The 19,660-nt window shown below is 43.4% G+C and overlaps 1 protein-coding gene across 4 annotated transcripts in view; it reads left to right on the top strand.

Annotated features, from left to right (window-relative positions):
* The window catches only part of ROBO3 (roundabout guidance receptor 3), a 228,409-nt gene that overhangs the window by 84,255 nt on the left and 124,494 nt on the right, over positions 1 to 19,660 (top strand). For all 4 annotated transcript variants that reach the window (XM_039356471.1, XM_039356472.1, XM_039356470.1 and 1 more), the window contains exon 2: positions 9,823 to 10,149. In XM_039356471.1, the coding sequence (XP_039212405.1) occupies positions 9,823 to 10,149 (327 nt within the window). The remainder of the gene's footprint in view (positions 1 to 9,822; positions 10,150 to 19,660) is intronic.

Raw genomic sequence — 19,660 nt, 5'->3', positions numbered from 1 at the left:
TTGGAACACTGCTATCATGTCCCCCCTTGTCCTTCTCTTCATTAAACTAGACATACCCAATTCCAGCAACCGTTCCTTATATGTTTTAGCCTCCAGTCCCCCTCTTCTCTGTACTCTTTCTACTTCCAATGGTCAACTCTCCATGTTCTCCCTTTTGCTACCTATATCTTACCGTCAACTTCAGGAGAAGCAACATTGCCAAAGGCTTCCAGGAATTGAGGACCAAATGCCCTGTGGAGACTTGGGCCTTGGCAAGTGGGTTTACAACAGCTTGTCATGGCCAACTTGCCATGGCCATCTCAACGTGGCCAAGTTGCTGCAGGACAACTTGCCGTGGCCAACTCACCATTGGACATCTCACTGAGGGACAAGAATTATTCTATTATTGAAGAAATAGTCAAATAGAATCATTAAAGAAAGGATGCCAAAAGAGGGACAAAATAAAATGTGAACAAGGAAAATTAAAACATTTTTTTAAAAATTATTTCAAATAATTAAACTGAATTGACAAATTGTCCCTCAGCAGGCTGGCCTGAGGCAAGTTGGCCATGGCGAGTTGACTGGGGCGCGTGGTCCCATTCCGTTGGCAAGTTCCTGATGAACTAAAACAGATGACATCTACCCAAGGTGTTCGTTTTACTGAGTGCCAGCAGAATCCCCTTCAAGAGCCGTGTTTCAGCACAGCTTTGGTTGTTTACTGTGGTAGGGCTTCCATTAATCTCTCTTTAAAAAAAATGTTCCAAACCTCTGCAGGTGCTTATGTCAAGGATCGTGCTCATTGGCTTTCGTGTGTGGCTAATTTAAACCTTACCTCTGTCATCTTTCACCACAAAATAAATGTTGGGACGCTGGTCTTAAAAGAAGAGCCAATGAGCTGCAGAGTTTAAACAAACAGACCTCCGCTAAGTTGCCCATTTTAGCTTTAAGCTCTCCTTTCAACTTTCCTTTTTGTGGTGACTGCTGTGTTATTTCAGCCCGGGGCATCTCATGATGAGTAGAAAGTGCTAGTTTTGCACACCGCTTTTATGAATTTGCCTAAAGATAATAGTACTTTGCAGCCAATAAGGAATTTATAGGCCTCTCCTATAACATTCCATTTTGCCTTTCAGCGGCAAGGCTGCTCTTCCAGTATGAAGTACAGATAGACGCCGGCTTACAACGGCTCTTTTAGTGACCCTTTGGAGTTGCAACGGCACTGAAAAAAAAGGGATTTACAGCCGTTTTTCACACTTAGGACCATTGCAGCGTCCCCAGGGTCCCGTGACCAAAATTCAGACACTTGGCAACAGACTCATATTTATGACGATTGGAGCTTCCCGGGGTCATGTGATCCCCTTTTGCGACCTGTTGACAAGCAAAGTCAATGAGAGAAGCCAGGTTCACTTCACAACCGTGTTGCTAATTTACCAACTGCAGTGATTCACTTAACAATGGTGGCAGGAAAAGTTGTAAAATGGGGCAAGAACCCACTTCACAAATGTCTCTCTTAGCAACATAGATTTTGGGCTCGAGTAGCTGCGTAGACCTAGCACTGCATCTCCTTTTTCAGGTTGGGGGGAGGAAGGAAAGGAGAATAAATGCCACCCAACTAGAGGCTAGTGAGAAAGGTTTAAATCCAGCCCACAAACCGGGGGCCTGCCGGTCCGTGGTTGCCCCCATCCCCAAAGGTCCTCATCCCGAATGCTGAAGATTGTAAGTCAGGATCCTGGAAGAGCAGTGTTTTTTCTCTGCCTTCAGCTAAAGGGTGTGAATTTGAAGTCTGGAAAATAAAAAGCTGCCAGATTTTTCTTTTCCCAAATAGCCTCATCATATTTATAGCTTTCGCAATCTGGATGCCTCGGTTCAAAGCGTGAGCGAGAAAATTTAGGTGCCAAAAAACTGTTCCTTGGGAAATAAGCTGGTGTACATTTCAAAATACCTTACACAGGTTTAACTGTTGTAACGTCAAAGCGTTTTTCTCCATAGAATGGGGGGGGAACAGGGGGAGGTTCAGAAAGCAAAGGAATAAGAATATCTCTAAGGATGGAAAGAGAATGAGAGGAAGGATTAAACAGCATCGTGCTAACTGCATGTAGCTTTTCCCAATTAAAGCAGAGGGTTCCTTTAAAAAAAAAAATCCATATAGGCAATAAAGCACTGAGCCTCCTGCTGAAAAGGGAAGTTACTTTATTTAGTGATTTGCATGTTTTATTTTTCTCTGGCTGGTTTTTCTCCCTCTATTCGTACCTGTCCCCTGGTTATACCACGCTGGGGAATGATGGCACCAGGTCTCTACAACAGGCTGCACAGTGGAAGCAATTTCCTGCCATCTAGAACAGCTTCACCGATGAATGTGCATTTTCTCAGCTGCGGCAGCCCAGAGTCTTGGAAAACAAAGTGATGCTCTGCAAGGAAAATTGTTCTCTTCTGCTGTGATAACTCCGGTTGATTTGCAGGGACAGACATGACAAGCCTGCCAGATGTATATCGCCTGGGAGAGAATGCCGAGATCTGCTTAAAAACAACCCAGGGAGCCCTATATCGGAGACAGGAGCTGCAGGGAAAGGTGTTTTCTAGGAGCATAGAAATGGCTGCATCAGGGGCTGCCCTATATATATTTTCTGGGTCAGTTACGCTGATATCGTTATGTGTCACAAGCTCCCTTTGAGGAAGGAAGGAAGGAAGGAAGGAAGGAAGGAAGGAAGGAAGGAAGGAAGGAAGGAAGGAAGGGGAGGAGGAGGAAGGGAGGGAGGGAGAGGGAGGGAGGGAGGGTAGGAGGGAGGAAGAAGGAAAGAAGGAAGGGAGGGAGGGGAGGGGAGGGTAGGAGGAGGAAGAAATGGAAGGAAGGAGGGAGGGAGGAGGAGGAAGGAAAGAAGGAAGGGAGGGAGGGAGGGTAGGAGGATGAAGAAGGAAGAGAGGGAGGAGGAGGAGGGAGGGAGGAGGAGGAAGGAAGGGAGGGAGAGAGGGTAGGAGGAGGAAGAAATGCAAGGAAGGAGGGAGGAGGAGGAAGGAAAGAAGGAAGGGAGGGAGGGTAGGAGGAGGAAGAAGAGGAAGGAAGGAAGAAGGAGGGAGGATAGATGGATGAAGAAGGAAGAGAGGGAGGGTGGAGGAGGAAAGAAAGAAGGAAGGGAGGGAGAGAGAGAGGATATGAGGAGGAAGAAAAGGAGCGGGGAGGGAGGAAGGAAGGAAGGAAGGAAGGAAGGAAGGAGTCTAGATTCTTTGATTCTTCTTTGTAGCCAACTCAAGAGGAAAGCAACTGCAGATTAATATAACTGCAAGCTCTTCACAAATATAAAATGGATGTGGAGGGTGCTGAAACAGCAACTGAATGTGCCCAATAAACCCCAAATGCTACCTGACTATTGATGCTCAGTTGGGTCTTCCAACGCCTTGTTTTCACTTTGAAGAATCTGCTGCCAGAGGCGGCCACTTTATGGTGCAGAATAGAGTCATCTTTGAAGTTGGCAGTAGCAAAATGAGGAGGGGGAGGGCAAAGTCTGATAAGGGAGGGGTAGGCCTCCTGCCAAGGGCTTACAAGGAGCAGGGTGATCTCCTTGTGATCTCGCAGGGCATGCCTTTCTGACAAGAGACATATTTTCATTTCTTTTGCTGTTTGAGGAGATGCGGTTTATTCCCATTGTTTCAATCTCCTCAGTGGCATTTACTCACTTTTTACAAACCTTGATCTGCCTTTGTTCTGATCTAAAGCTGCTGTTTGTAATTATACTTAGAGAGAGGGAAGCCATTCACCCCTCCATCCACCTCTTCCTTCTCTAATTCCCCATGTTTTTCTTGTTATCCTGGGACTTAGGGAATATTGTTCAAATTAAGGGCTGCAAGGTCTACATCTCCGAAAGACCTAGGGCAGATATTTCTCGTAAACTGTGGCACATCTGCCTTCAGCTCTGGTGCTCTTGGAGAGAGGGGCCACTGGTGGCTTAAGGCTGAAGATAGTGTGGTAGGGAAGCCACCCAGCACCACATGAAAAATCTTGTTTCAGCATGTGCAAGAAGGATGTCTGTTGGGTGTTCAGGCGTGAAATAACTTTGCTCAGTCTTCAATGAAGAGACAAGCTTGTTGGCATCTTGAGAGGGGGAGAGAGAGCCACCCAGCCAAAATGTATTTAAAAAGCATCTGGAGGAGCGTGGAAAAGAAGCCTGGGAGTGGGTGGGTAAGAAAATAATGAAATCCAAGCATTAGGCTTGGATAGCTTTGTGGAGAAGAGCTAAGTCGACAGCATTCACACATGTTCTTCGTTGATCTTGTAGTTTGGCTACAGGCAAAAATTCAGTACAGGTAGTGAATCAGGACCACCGCTGAGCCCAGAATTTCTGTTGCTAATGCAAGAGAGCCGGTAAGTGAATTTTACCCCATTTTATAGCCTATCTTGCCACAGTTGTTAAGTGAATCACTTAACTAGCTGTTAAGCTAGTAACCCGATTTTTTAAGTGCATCTGGCTTCCCCATTGACTTTGCTTGTCAGAAGATCGCAACATGACGTGGGTCAGTGCAACCGTCATAAATAGGAGTCAGGTGCCAAGTGCCTGGGTTTTGATCACGTGACCATGGGGAGGCTGCAAAGGTTGTAACTGTGAAAAGCGGTCCTACATCACTTTTTTCAGTGTGGTTGTAACTTCGAACAGTCACTAAATCAGTGGTTCTCAACCTTTTTAATGCCGCGACCCCCAACCGGTTGTAAGTCGAGGACTACTCAACTGGTGCAGCACCGTTTGCAGAATGGGACTTTTGGCGGGCTCAGCAGGGCAGAGACAGCCTGGACAATTCCTATTGTCTTTTGAAAGCCAATAGAATTAGACTCTATTCAAGAGAGTCTATTCTATTGGCTTTCAAAAGCCAATAGAATAAAAGGGATTAGCACAGCTAAGGAAAAGGGGGGAAAAATGGCGGACTGCGTTGTTTGGCGACCCCCGTGAAATGGTCGTTCGACCCCAAATGGGGTCCCGACCCACAGGTTGAGAACCACTGCACTAAATGATCTATTGTAAGTCAGGGACTACTTGGATCTCCCTGAAATAAAGATCAAGGATTAGCTTCCTCAGAACTTTCATCTCTCCTAACAAGCAGCCACACAAGACCACCCTGGAACTATGGAAGGTGCGAAAGGAGCTACCTGGACACAACCACACAACTCTCTGCTGCCTGGTCCAGAGCAATTTTGGCCTGTAGGGAAATCACTAAACAGACTGTGAGCTGGGATAGGAAGACCAAAGGACAAGCTAATAAAATGGGGCTCCCTATAGAAGATATTTTATGTGAATATGGAGAAGAAGAACCCAACTCATGATGTCCTTCAATATGCACAAAAAAGAGGGGGTCAAACTATTCTCCAAAGCAGCAGAGGGCAGGACAAGAAAGAATGGTTGGAAACTGACCAAAGAGAGAAGCAACCTAGAATTTAAGGAGAAATTTCCTGACAGTGAGGACAATTAACCAGTGGAACAGCTTGCCTCCAGAGATCGTGGATGCTTCATCACTGGAGGTTTTTAAGAAGAGACTGGACAGTCATTTGTCCAAGATGGTATAGGTTCTCCTGCTTGAGCAGGGGGCTGGACTAGAAGACCTCCAAGGTCCTTTCCAGCTCTATTCTATTCTGGCGAGGAAAATGACATCTAAGTGACCTGATCCTGGGCGAACGTCATCTAGTTTTAAACCTATTTATTTTACTTACTTTTTACCTGTACTCTAGATCTCTATGACCTATTTTATACTGATTTTAACCTGCTTGGTGTGGAACATTATACGTCTATAATTTGAAACTGTTCCGGACACAAATAAAGAACCGAAAAACGTTACTGAGATGTTCTCCTTTAAGGAAAAGAAAACGAGCAAATTCCTTTCCCATCAAATTGAAGGAGAATGGTTTTGAAATTGTAGGAGAAACGTAGCTCACCACTAATGTGAGGCTTCGTTCCCCTTGGGCCTCTCACAGAAGGACGGGAGTCTGCCGTTTCAGCAGCTTCACAGTGAAAGGGGAAAAAAAAAAGAGGCTTGAGTAAATATTTAGTCTTGTCCCCAAAGCTAATATCACAAAAGCACTTAGGCGAGGTTGCTGCCCAGCCCCAAGCTTTGCAGCTGGAGGCTCGTGGCTGCCTTCTGTCCTTGAGAAGCAGTTGCAACAGGCAATGTCTGCTCCGGCCAGCTGGGATTCTTCTCTCTGATGGCTCTTCAGAATGAAGATGCCTGGCCAGGGAATCTGGCCTCCAGGCCAAAGAAGGTTTCCTAACACGGGGGACAGTTGAATCCATTAACAACGGGGCTCTCCTTTCCCCAAAAAATTCAGTTTATTCTAACCCTTCGCTATGTCACTGTAGTCTGTATATCCCAACTTATGCATCTTCATACCAAAGTTTGCCTTATATAAATATTTTTTTCTAAACACTTTTCCTTCATCTAATGTTGTTTTAGGCTGTTTTACACCACCAGCACACTTTCTTTTTCCGCATTTTCCCTTCCCAGTTTATGTATGTTCGCCCTCTGCTTCAGAAGGATAACTGGATGTTGTATGTGGATTGAGGAAGTGAGACCTTGATGATAGGATCAAAATGCAAAGGGAGCAAAATTCTCCAGATGCAACTGTAGTTATCTCTGTCTGTCTGTCTGTCTGTCTCTATCACAAGGAGTTTTCTGGCTACTGTTTTGACAACTATTTAAAATTCTTCTCCTGGCTTTGTTCATATAGCAGTTCTGTGTGGCATGAGATTCTTTGGTTCCTGTCTTTGCTTCCTGTTCTTGCCATTCCTATATATCTTGTCCATATGCAAATATAATGCAAACAAGTGAACCAGGGAATTGGATATGTCATACAGTTATACCTTTCTAAAATATCAATAATTAGTTAGGAATAATGACTTCTTCTGTGTCCTGTTAGCAAATTAAAAACCACTGTGGAACTAAAACTAAAAACGAATGCTGTAGCCAAAACCAATCGCAACACAATATAAATCTAATGAAATCGTGCACTGTAAATAAGTTCAGATCTTATTATTAAAATGGATTCCAATTTAAACACCTCATAAAATTAAAATATAGATTCTGTTCATAAAAAAAGCCAAATTTCAAATATGGTACCAGCCCGTGTTTTACATTATAATTTAAGAATGTTTCCCAGGTTGAGCTGAAATCTGTGTCAGATTTGTTTCTCAGACAGGAAGTTATTCTAGATGCTGAGGCATATTCCCATAGCTTAGCTAGCCATTCATCCAATGGAGTTACAGCATTTTAAGGCTCATATAACTAAGCAATTAGAATCAATATTTCTTCCATTTTTGAGCACAGGGCAGTGTTTAAGGCTTACAGTGATAGTTTTATCTCTTAAACACCTCACAAACCAAAAAGGAGGTCTGGAAATATTGTCCCCTGCCTCAGTGTGAACATGACCATGATCATACCTGCACACATGCACACACATGCACATCCACACACAACTAAAAACATCTGCCTATACCTGGTGACCAGAACAAATATCCAGAATTCCTTTCCGGATAAACAAGCAACAATTAAAAAGTTCTGTCTTAGCTGGAGGATCTTGAAATGTGTGAGATCACTGCTATGATAGGTGAATTAATCAATAATTCCAGCGCTTATCAGAATTTAGGATTTCAAGGCTATTGATCACTGCAGCCTGCAGATAACACTTCTCCCAAATGAGAGGCTCTTTTTTTTTGTGCATGTCTGTGTATTTTCCAGCCTCAGCTGGAATTCTGGCGTTTAAGCTTTGGCTGGGGTCAACGGGTTTGCTTTCCTTTGGCACAAATTAGGCATTATATTTTGGATTCATGGCAAATGGAAACATATGCTCCTTCCCAGATCATTTATGGGAATGAAGATTCTCAGAGTTTGGCATGTTTGGGAACTCTGGCACAATTTTATTTTGTTGATGGAGTGATTCATATGGTTTCTCTGGCAGCCGTACAAAATAAAAAAAAAACAAATACGATCAACAAATTAAGGCATACCAACCATAAAATCCTTGCTTCCAAACAGATTTTTGAGGTGGTTTGTCTTTGCCTTCTCTGTACTCAACCTAATGACATAGAGTGGGATTGTCCTAGCATATTAAAAAAAAAATGGTGTGGTGAGGAGGTGGGATTTGTTTTTTGTGTATGTGAAGTCTGATAAATAAATTGATTTGATGTAAATCAGTGTATGTTGTTTATCGCCCTTTAGCCAGGAATGAGGGGAAAGTGTGATTCCCCCCCCCCCCAGATATAGCCAATAGTGATTCTTATAAAAATTGGTAAGCAAGTAAAAAAATAAGATGACAATGGTCCTAAGGGCAAATGTGAAGTCATGAGTAAATTTGGAAATGGGAGATCTATGTGAAAATTAAGCTCCAGGTTGGGAGTGGTACGCATCCAGTTTGCATCCGATGGATAAAGAGAGGCAGAATATCAGTGCTTTCCCCCCAATCATAACCGAAATAAGCTGAGCCCAAAGTTCTCTCTCCTTTTGCTAAGACATTTCATCTACCAATCGATAGATGGGATAATTAATTTTTGAATCAATTTCTTTTAAAAGGTACTCTCTTGGCATGTGGAAATGATTTAAGGCAGTGTTTCTCAACCTTGACCATTTTAAGGCTGTGGAATTCTGGGAGTTGAAGTCCACATGCCTTAAAATTGTCAAGGTTGAGAAACACTGTGTTAACTCTTATCTGGCACCAATTTAGTATTGAACTATAGTTGACCAGATTCTTGTGTATAAGCTTGAATAAATCTTCTATGCTGCAGCTTATCCGATGGTCCCGAGTCTTTGTGCCTGATAGCAGCCTTACAATAAAGTAGAATTCACTCATCTAGCCATGTTTCCTGTCTGGTTTATCCTGGAGGGCTGACAGGTACAAATCTTGGAGCTGTTGTTGTTGTTTAATGTTAAAGCCTCTTCTGACTTGGTGCCTGCTGTGAAGCACCAATTTTCGTCTAAAAATATGCTTTCGCTTTCTCCTGAAAGTGAGGTCTCAATTCCCATTGATTAACTAAAGCAGAGAGTTGGCAAGATGTCTCTAATAAAGCCATGATCTTTATGACAATCTGTGTGAAAGGCCTTTCTGGTCTTTATCTCCCTGACTGCTTCTGGCCCCGGGTCTTTAGATATTTGAAGAAGGACGTTACCCTCAATCTTCTTCAGGCTGAAAATATTCCCACTGTAACATTCTTTACAGGACTTTTCCCCCCACACATTCTGCAAGTTGACCATTGCTCTTTTGTACAGCCATATCTTATCTTGTTCCTAGGTGTGCAAATATATGCCCGTTTGAAGGCCATTGTGGTTATCCTTCCTGCATTTAATTCCATTGCTTTGGGGCTGGTTCTCCACTTTTGTGAAGATGATTTGGGATATTATAAAGTATTAATTTCCCTACTTCTGCTTAAAGCTGTAACAGTTGAAAAAGGAATTCTCTAACATGAAAGAAGTGAAAGATGGAACTTGCCTAGATGGAGGGGGGGGATGAGAAAATGCATGTCTCTGGCAGTTAAATCATGGTTTGTCATAGAATCTAAAGCAGACCACAATCCCTCAATTGTCCCAAAGGTGCTTTTTCAAAAGGTAACTGAACTTTCTGTGCTTTTTCTCTTGAGGATGTTTTGCTTCTCATCCAAGAAGCATCTTCAGTTCTGAGCTCAATGTCTTCAAGAGAAAAACAAAACAAAACAGTCCAATTGCCTTTTGAAAAAACACCTTTGGGACAACCATGACCTGGATGACTGAGGATCTCCATAAATCTCTCAATTGGTTCCCTGATAACTTGCCCTTCCTTTTTTTGGTTCTTCCTGATCTTGCCCTGAGTTAATACTTCCTTTTTTTCTACTTCTTGAACCTCAGCTTCGCGTCCTCGCCTTGAGGATTCATCTCCACGGATAGTAGAGCATCCGTCCGACCTCATTGTACCCAAGGGGGAACCAGCGACACTCAACTGCAAAGCTGAAGGGCGGCCCACGCCCATCATTGAGTGGTACAAAGATGGCGAGCGGGTGGAGACGGACAAGGAAGACCCCCGGTCTCATCGCATGCTGCTGCCCAGTGGCTCCCTCTTTTTCCTGCGCATTGTGCATGGACGGAGGAGTAAACCGGATGAAGGCGTGTATGTTTGTGTCGCTAGAAACTACCTGGGTGAGGCTGTCAGCAGGAATGCCTCCCTGGAGGTAGCCGGTAAGTAGATTGTTTCGTCTGAACATGATTACCTGGATATATTTCATGTCCTGCTTTGCTAGCTTGACATGAGGAAAGAGTTATGGGGTTGGAAAGGAATTACCTTGAACTTGGGTTACACATTATGTGCACCAGTTCTGGATTTGGGGATGAATAATCTTTTGGCAGTCTTCAGATGTATGTAGTAGTAAGGTGACCAACCGTCCTCCTTTAGGGAGGACAGTCCTCCTTTTGCAAGTTCTGTCCTCCCTCGAAAAGTGTCCTCCTTCATGTCCTCCTTTTCGATATTTGAAGACTAATCTGCAGGGCTTTTTTTTTCCCTCACAGAACGCTCAGAATGGCGTTCCGGCACCTTTTTTTGATGGTTTTTTTTTCAGCTTTTGCATGAGCTGTGCTACTCCCCCTATTGGCTTTCGAAAGTCAATAGGAATTGCTGCTGAGCACGCCAAAACACCCAGCCAGCAAACTTTGCACATGCAAGTTGTCTGTGTTATTGTTGCAATCAATAAAATGTTTCTTTTATTTACGATATTCTTTTCTTCAATTTATTTGTGTCCTCCTTTTCATTGTAAAAAAGTTGGTCACCTTAGTAGTAGGTTACTTAATTGTAGCACTGCAATTTCCCATTTTATTAGAAGAAAGCCACACAATATATCTGGTTGTTACAAAACATTTTGAGAACTGGATGGTTGTTTTTTTTTTTTTTTTAAAGTTAAGCTGAAGAGTTTTAGGCTTTGAAAAATATATCTGTAGAAATTTACTTGTGTGCCTAAATACAAGAAAATCTATAAAATGTTGCATGTAGCCTCACCTGGCAGGGGAATTGCTCTTCAGATTTTCTGGCAGTTGGTCAATATTCCTCTCTAGGAAACTTCATTCTCTTCTCTCCTTTACTTTTCTGTTTTCTCCCAGAAATGTCACTCAACATTCCATAACTGCTTAATCTTCACTCAACCATTCAGCTCGCTTGCGTGGTTGTTAGATATAGATATAAATACAAATATAAAAAATTGTAAGTATCTTTCTAGCAATCTAATTTGCAAACGTGTTTAAATGCCACCTGAACCCATTTTGTGGATTTTTAATATTTATTTCGAGTTTGACATGGAATTTGCTGTAGAGCAGGGGTCCCCAACCTACGGGCCGGTAGTGGGCTGTGGCCTGCTGGCCACCGGGCCACAGGACAGGCTGGCCAGTGCATGCATGTGTGCATGCACACCCCCTCACTTGTGCTAGTGCTGCAGCCACGGGACACGAAAATAAGACGCTATGCCACAAGGTGCAAAAAGAGGGTGCCGCTGTGCCTCAGGGCATGAAAATGAGACGCCGCCATGCCACAGGGTGCAAAAACGGGGCACTGCCATGCAGCGGGGCATAAAAACAGGCCACCGCTGTGCTGCAAGGTGTAAAAACGGCTGCCGCTGCACCACAGGGCATGGAAACAAGGCACTGCACCACGCAAGAACGTGGCAGGGTTAGTATCCCATGGGCACTAGCCTGCCCCGTTTGTAGTGTGCATGTGCTCGCAGCCCCATGTGCATGCGTGCGCACCCACGTGTGTAAAATGCTTCCCCTTCCCTTTTCCTCTGGTCCACCAACCAAGAAAGGTTGGTGATCTCTACTGTAGAGGGTTTGATTCGGTCTACAGTTGTAGTTTCAGCAATAATATAGCTTTAGGAATTCCCTGACTACTGTAGACTTTTTAAACTATAGTATGGCCCAATAGCTGACTCAAGATTAAACTATTATAATTAATTATAAGCACTGTACAGGTTACTGCCTTGCTTGCAATACAGCAGCATCCTTCTCTAGTTTAAACATCCTTTACATCAAGGCTTTTCAACCAGTGGTACGGGTACCACCTGTGGTACATTGGCACCTGGCAGGTGGTACGCGACCATCCTAGAAAAGTGGTAGCGGGGGAGGAGAATGAGCTGAACCAGTGGCAGCACCGCACAAGCCTGAGCAAGAGATGGCTGGAGCTGCAGTGCTGTCAGGGCTCAGTGGAAGCACCAGGATCAGCGCCAGGCTCCAGCTGGAGCTCAGCACTGATCCTGGTGCTTCAGCTGAGCCCAGAAGAAGTGCCGATCAACTGGAATGTTGCACCATCTCCAGGATCTTTTGATTTACATTCAGATGCTTGGCAACTGATTCATATTTATGATGGTCACAATGTCCCAGGATCATGTGAAGTGACCAAAACCTGCTGCAATTACCCAGCAGATGGGGGAAATAAAAATCAAACACCCCCCATCCCACCCTCGCTGCCAATCCTCAACAGAAATGCTCACAACAATGAAAATCTCGGACAGGAGGAAGAGCGCTGCCGGGTGTGCGCTGGTGTCTTGCTCAGCTGTGGCTTGGGGGGCACTCTTTTCAGTGCCATTGTAACTTCAAAGAGTCACTAAGCGAACTGTTGTAAGTCGAGCACTACCTGTACTTTATCACTTTTTCCTTTTTTTTGGTCATCAAGTTTTTGATACTTTGCTAGGCAACTGGTGGTAGTCGGATATTGCCATATCCTAAAAGTGGTACAATGGGTGAAAAGGTTGAAAAGCCCTGCTTTACATATCTGGACTTTAGCTTTCAGATTTTACAGTCATTACTGAAAAGTCAGAAATGGAAATCTATGAATACAGAAGGTACCAAGGCTGTGAAGAATGATCAGTTCTACTGAGAAGTTCAATCTTGGTACCAGAGCTGCTTTTCTTTTCTTTGTAAGATATACTTCAATATTGCTTGACCCTTTCTGTCTGCTTAGCACATGTATTTATGTACTATCCTTTATGGCTGGCTGTGACACCCTATGGTCTCCTTCATAAATATGTATCTTCCAGATACATTTGGGATTAGAGATCTTGATATTCCCATGCTTCCTGTAATCACAATTTAGCTGGAAGGTCCCAAGATAGGACTATTTTCAGTTCCTGGAGATCATGACATGCTGTTGCCTTTCAGTAGAAGTTGGAACGTCTGACCATCTTGGTTGCATGAGTTTGGGACAGGGAATGAAGGAAAAATGTTAGTTTGTTTCATGAATGAAGGCGAATATACATGTCTCAGGATAATGTTGCAGGGTGGTGATCTGGACCAGAAAACTAGTCTTCCAAGCTATTGGATTCCAGTATGAGTCAAAAAGCTTGTTAGCTTAATTTAGCCAAGATCACATTCTTCTGTCTGCCATGAAGCCATTTTTACATATCTTCCATTTTTTCTTTCTTTTATGTTATGAGGTTAGATGGAGGTTTGATGACCTGTGAGATCAGATGTTCTAGCATTGATGGTTGCTTACTGGCTTTGTTCTTAGTGCCTGTTTTAGAATTTCTTCCTGTGTTTCATTGATATTATGTTTTGCCTTGTATTTAATGTGTTGTTAGCTATCCAGGGATGCATCTACAAGATGAATAGTGACATAAGTGAATTTAATTCATTAATGTTGCTTGTGCACCTTCCATGTCATATTTTACTTTGACCTGTATTTTGATAAGTTATGGAGATTCAGTCCTAGCGTCTTTTCTTCCTTGCTGAAACTGAACTACATTTGGAAATAAGAAATCGAAAGTTCAGAATAATAGAACAGAATAACAGAGTTGGAAGGGACCTTAAAGGTCTTCCAGTCCAAACCTCTGCTCAGGCAGGAAGCCCTGCACCCTTTCAGAGAAATGGCTGTCCAGTCTCTTCTTAAAAACTTCCAGTGTTGGAGCATTCACCACTTTTTGAGGCAGGTTGTTCCACTGATTAATTGTTCTCACTGTCGGGAAATTTCTAAGTTGCTTCTCTGCTTGATTAGTTTCCATCCATTGCTTCTTGTCCTGCTTTCAGGTGCTTTGGAGAATAGCTTGATCCCCTCTTCTTTGTGGCAGCCCCTCAGATATTGGAAGACAGCATCATGTCATCCCTCGTCCTTCTTTTCTTTAGACTAGACATACCCAATTCTTGTTACCGTTCTTTATATGTAGCTCAAGACAATTCCTTGGAGATTGCTGTGTGTCATAAAGAAGCACGTTTTTTTTTTTTAAAAAAAAAAAGCAGCTTACCCCAAGATGGAGCATCTTGTGACTCACATACATTCTCCTTTTCCAGGGCCTGTGCCCCCCCCCCTCCTCAAGATAATGTCTCTGAAATTGAGTGGCAAAAAGCTGCATCTTACCAGCATGATTTTCTGTCATTTTTAGCAAAAAGAGATAAAATGCATTAACTCTAAAAAAAAAAAAAGACGAGGATAAAGGGCTGAAAATTTCACCAGCCCCCTCCAGAGATAATATCATGATGTTATCATGATTATGCTAGCTCTCAGCCACTCCAAAAATTGATTCTTTGGGAGGGGAGGGGAATCAGCACAGCCCCTGGCTACAAAAAACTTCATCTTGCAGTCCTTCCTACTGTTGTGGGTATAGGGAAGGAAGATCATAGCCCTATCCTTTTCAAAATAGTTTTCTTTTCAGTTATGTAGCTATAAAACATCTGGCTGGAGACTTGTGAGTGACAGGTTTTCTGTTCTGCTGCTCCTCTCTGCTTTGTTCTCTTCTCTTGCTCCAGTTTCCTTCAAATGCCGCTTTTCCTAAAGGCTGCACCATTCTGCGCTGATTGAAAGTAAGAAGGCCCAAACTGGGAAGAAAACAAAACTAACCTCATTCATTGTGGGCATTGGGAGCTGTTTGCTTAGCACAGTGGTTCTCAGCCTTTTTAATTCCGCGATCCCCAACCGGTCGTAAATCGAGGACTACTCAACCGGTCGTAAGTCGAGGACTACTCAACTGGTGCAGCACCGTTTGCAGACTGGGACTTTTGGCGGGCTCAGCAGGGCAGAGACAGCCTGGACAATTCCTATTGGCTTTGGAAAGCCAATAGAATTAGACTCTATTCAAGAGAGTCTATTCTATTGGCTTTCAAAAGCCAATAGAATAAAAAGGAGTAGCACAGCTAAGGAAAAGGGGGGAAAAATGGCGGACTGCGTTGTTTGGCGACCCCCGTGAAATGGTCGTTCGACCCCAAATGGGGTCCCGACCCACAGGTTGAGAACCACTGGCTTAGCAAAATGAGTTAAGCAAGAAGTCAAATGAGAGGTGGGGGGGGGAGGAAACTAGATATGAATTCAGTCCACCTTGCAATGCCTCTTTCTTCTTTACTGACTACTCTGACCTGGGTGATTTTGGGGTAGCATCTCAGGTTGACTGCGTTCCTGTTGTGATGCCCATACTTGTCTGCCTTGAAGTTGGATCTACTAAAATGTTTCTCTTCCGATTTGCATACCCACTGAAGGCTTTGTCATTTTGCTTGCGCCTCTTCAGCAGATCTTTTGAACTACTGTTCCCAGAATTCTTTTGCATTTGCAGTTTGCATGGTCTGAGGGTTCCAAACATCTGGAAGGGGCTTCCGATTTTATATCTTAGCTGTAAGCCTTTTTTTCCTCAAGTGAATTCATTAAAGATTATAGTTTACAAACTAAATGAAAAATAGAAAAAAGATGCAAAGGGAAAAACCAGGAAAGGCATAAAGAATGGGGGGGGAGGAGAAATACAGTTAGTTGTCAACTTATGACCGTGTTCTTAATGACCAAAGTTATGATGGTGGTGGAAAAAAGTGACTTATCAATGTGTGATCAATGCTCACACTTACAATCATTGCAGCAACCCCACAATCATAGGATTACAACTGTAACCCAATGTCTTGCAGTCTTTTCATGAGATACAACTGTCTGGAACACTTGTGGGTAATTTCTGTTCCTCTCCTTTATCCATGGAGGTTTTGCCAGCTCTTTGTTCTTTGACACATTTGTTGGCTATGCTTTTCGTGGAGCCATCTTCAATCTGCCATTCTTCTCTGGAAAAGTATCTTACATGTAGCCTATATAAGGAGGCTAAAGGGGCTTCTCGCTGAAGATTTTTGGAATGCTCCAGAAGGATTGGAGGCAGAAGAACAGAAGTAGGAAGGAAGCAATAGCAATAGCACTTAGACTTATACAGCACTTCAATCCTGTTTTGAATCTCATTAAGCTGCCAGCCAATTCCACACGTGGCAATTCATTGTATAAGATAAATCCTTCCTCTCATCTGTCCCTTTTAGTTTTCCTGGATGGCAGCCCTCTGCCCAGATTCTAATTTTATGTAAAAGTTGGAGACTATGTAATTTAATCCTGGAAATGTTTTAGGACAAAAATGCAATGAGAATCAGCACTGTCAGCAAATGGAGGTAAAAGAGCCGTGGTAGCACAGTGGTTAAAATGCAGTATTGCAAGCTAGCTCACTGCTCACTGTCAACAGTTCGATCCTAACTGGCTCAAGGTTGACTCAGCCTTCCATCCTTCTGAGGTTGATAAAATGAGGACCCAGATTGTTGGGAACAATATGCTGACTCTGTAAACCGTTCATAGAGATCGCTGTAAAGCACTATGAAGCGATATATAAGTCTGAGTGCTTTTGCTATTGTGTACTTTAATCAATTGTGTGGTTCTGCTTACCAAAAGTGGTCCAATAGACATCTTGTATGACATGCCCAGTTCTATATCAGCAAGTCAAGATTCTTCATTTTATTCTGGACACTTTCTAACAAATGCAAGCCAAGAACAAATCCGCAATTCATAGGTCCATTCAGTTCTTCTGATAAACTCCTTCTGGAAACTTGTCCAACCACATTCCTGGCCAGCTCTTCCAACCTGTGGGGGTGTCTTAGGGATAGGGATAAAATCCAGGTTGGTTATTTATCTGACCTGACCTCAAAGCCCATCTCCTGCAAGGCTGTCCGAGGTGCTCTCAGCCCATTGTCTTGCTAATGGTTTTATAGAGACAAAGATCAACAAACAAACCTTGTGAAAAGCCTTCAAGTCTGCAGAAAGTGACACAAGAAAAATGATGGCCTTCCTTTAAACCAGGGCTGAATGCCACAAGCAAAGGAAATGATATGCTAGTTCTGCTAAGCACTTGGAGCCACTAATATTTACAGGCATCTCCTGAGCTGAACTTAGCATAAACACTATCAAATGTGTGTGTTTGTGTGTTTGTCTCTCTCTCTCTCTCTCTCTCTCTCTCTCTCTCTCTCTCTCTCTCTCTCTCTATGTATTTCTTAGACTGCCAGTTCTGGCTATCAGTGGGGTTGATAAAAGGTTATGGTCAAAATAAAGCTATCTAAGCTAAATAGTTTTCTGTTCGGTAATGTAAACTTAAAAGAGATGGACAGTTTTCCTTTGTAGAATTCCTTCGTAGAATTTTCTAACATTGCAATGGTGAGAAAAGCCATCAGAGAATCTCTGAGTAAATGCTCTTACTCAGATTGGACAGACATTTATCTGAAATGGTATACGGCAGTGGTGGCGAACCTATGGCACACGTGCCACAGGTGGCACGCAGTGCGCTCTCTGTGGGCATGCGTGCCATCGCCCCAGTCCTAGGACTTCAGCTTTTTTGCTTTAGACCTCTGCTGCCATGCCCCCCCCCAAAAGGTTCAATCAATCAATTAATTTCAACTTCTCTTGGAAAAAAAAAGATCTCGCAAAGTTGGAATTGATTGATTGAACTTTTTAGTCCCACCAAGTCTGCTGTTATCACCGCAGCCACGCCCACCCAATGGGCCACACCCATCCAGCACCCGATGATACACAAGTGGGTTTTGGGTTGCAGTTTAGGTTCGCCATCACTGGTATAGGGTCTCCTGGTTGGGTGAGGGGGGTTGAGCTGGAGGATCTCTGGGGTCCCCTCCAACTCTACTATTCTCTTATTCTATGATCATGTGTCCCATCCCATCAATCCCAAAGACAATCTGGAATGGTATAGGATCTCCTGCCCTGGGCGGGGGGGGAGGGGTTGGGCTAAATGTCTCCAAAGTCCCTTCCATCCCTATTATTCTATGTTCTAAAAGTTCAACTTGCTTCACATTGAATGAAACAGTCCTTCGAATTGGCAGATAGAGGATGCAGAGAGCTAAGAGAAGACAAAACAAGAAGTCCTTGGCTGGATTTGCATGTTGGACTTGGGTCAAACGTTCATGAATTTTGCAAAGCCTCTGTTCTGCAAATCCAGTTGTGGTTTATTCCACAAACCTTGCTTAATCAAACCATGCTTTAACATGGTGTTTCTGGTCCTAACCGTACATAAAAGAGCCAAGGTTGCCTATCCCTGCACTAGGACACCAAGCCCGTCCATTTATTGATAGCATACTCCAAAAACATGTCATCGTTCCTCTGGACCATGATGATATGACCATTCTGAAGGTGGTCAGTTTGGGATTAAATCATGGAAGATTTCCTGTTTCACCTCTACCTGAATGGCGTGATCAGCATGCTCTGGAAAAAAAGTAGGACACTTTGAAATTTTGGGGAACGTTCTATTCCTGGCTTGGAACAAGCTGCACATCCCTGCTTGTACTCCTAACAGGCCAGTGATCATATCCAAATAGCATTTTCGATGCTTTCTCTCATAGATTTTCCAGGATGGGAAAAATGGCTTTGAGCAAAAGGCCTGCATAATTCAAAATAGCTCTCTCTTTGCTATGCTTGGCAGTGGCCATTGATTGAGAACCCTAATCTGATCTGTTATGGTGTAGAATGCAAAGCTTTAGGATCCATTTTACTCTGCTAGGAAAGCCACATTGGAAATCTATGGAAATTGGGTTGCTTATTCCCTCTTGATAACATAACCATTTGCATAAAGTTTCCTTAGCTATGCATTAACTTTTGCAAATGCCCCACCGTCCCAGCTTAGACTATTAGGTCTTAGCAGCAGGGTGGTGGCTGCATAGAAAAATGGCCTCAGTCTTTAGCATATTTCAAGGGCGTGCTGAGCAATTCAACAACTCATTTTGCACCCTGCCTGCTTCCTGATATGTTATACTCGCACAAATGTCTATAGCAGGGACATCCAACCTTGGCAATTTCAAGACCTCATTTCCCAGAATTCCCTAGCCATCATTGGTCTATAGAATTCCGGCAGAACATTTCCTGGCTATTGAGCTGATTTAATTCTCGGATGGCAGCTCTGCAGGCACGTGGCCAAAATGACACGGGCTTGTCTTCCACCCTGCTTGCATCCAGCAGTTTTACTGGTTCATCTGGCAGGTCTTTGCTTCCATTTCTACTCCAAGAAATGGCAAGGAGGCTTCTGAGCTAAAGAGAAAATGGGAAAAGATCGCACACAACACAGGATTGCTGTTGGTGACTATGTTCAGCATTTGTCAGGGTACATTAGCTAAGAGAGGGGAGGAATTGAAGTGGACTGAGAACAGGTCAAGCATTCAGAGGGGAGGGACTGGTCCAGCATGTTCAGGGATGAGCAGTGGGTAAGGTACAATAACAATAACTATAATCATAATAGAGTTGGAAAGGACCTTGGAGGTCTTCTAGTCCGTCCCCCTGCTCAGGCAGGAAACCCTACACCATTTCAGACAAAAGGTTGTCCAGTCTCTTCTTAAAAACTTCCAGTGTTAGGACATTCACAACTTCTAGAGACAGGTTGTTCCACTAATTAATTGTTCTCCCTGTCAGGAAATTTCTCCTTAGTTGTAGGTTGCTCCTCTCCTT

The sequence above is a fragment of the Crotalus tigris genome, unplaced genomic scaffold, assembly GCF_016545835.1.
Source record: "Crotalus tigris isolate CLP2741 ecotype Arizona unplaced genomic scaffold, ASM1654583v1 scf7180000018825.4774228, whole genome shotgun sequence".
NCBI classification, from domain to species: Eukaryota; Metazoa; Chordata; class Lepidosauria; order Squamata; family Viperidae; genus Crotalus; species Crotalus tigris.
This window is presented reverse-complemented; position numbering and strand designations above follow the sequence as displayed.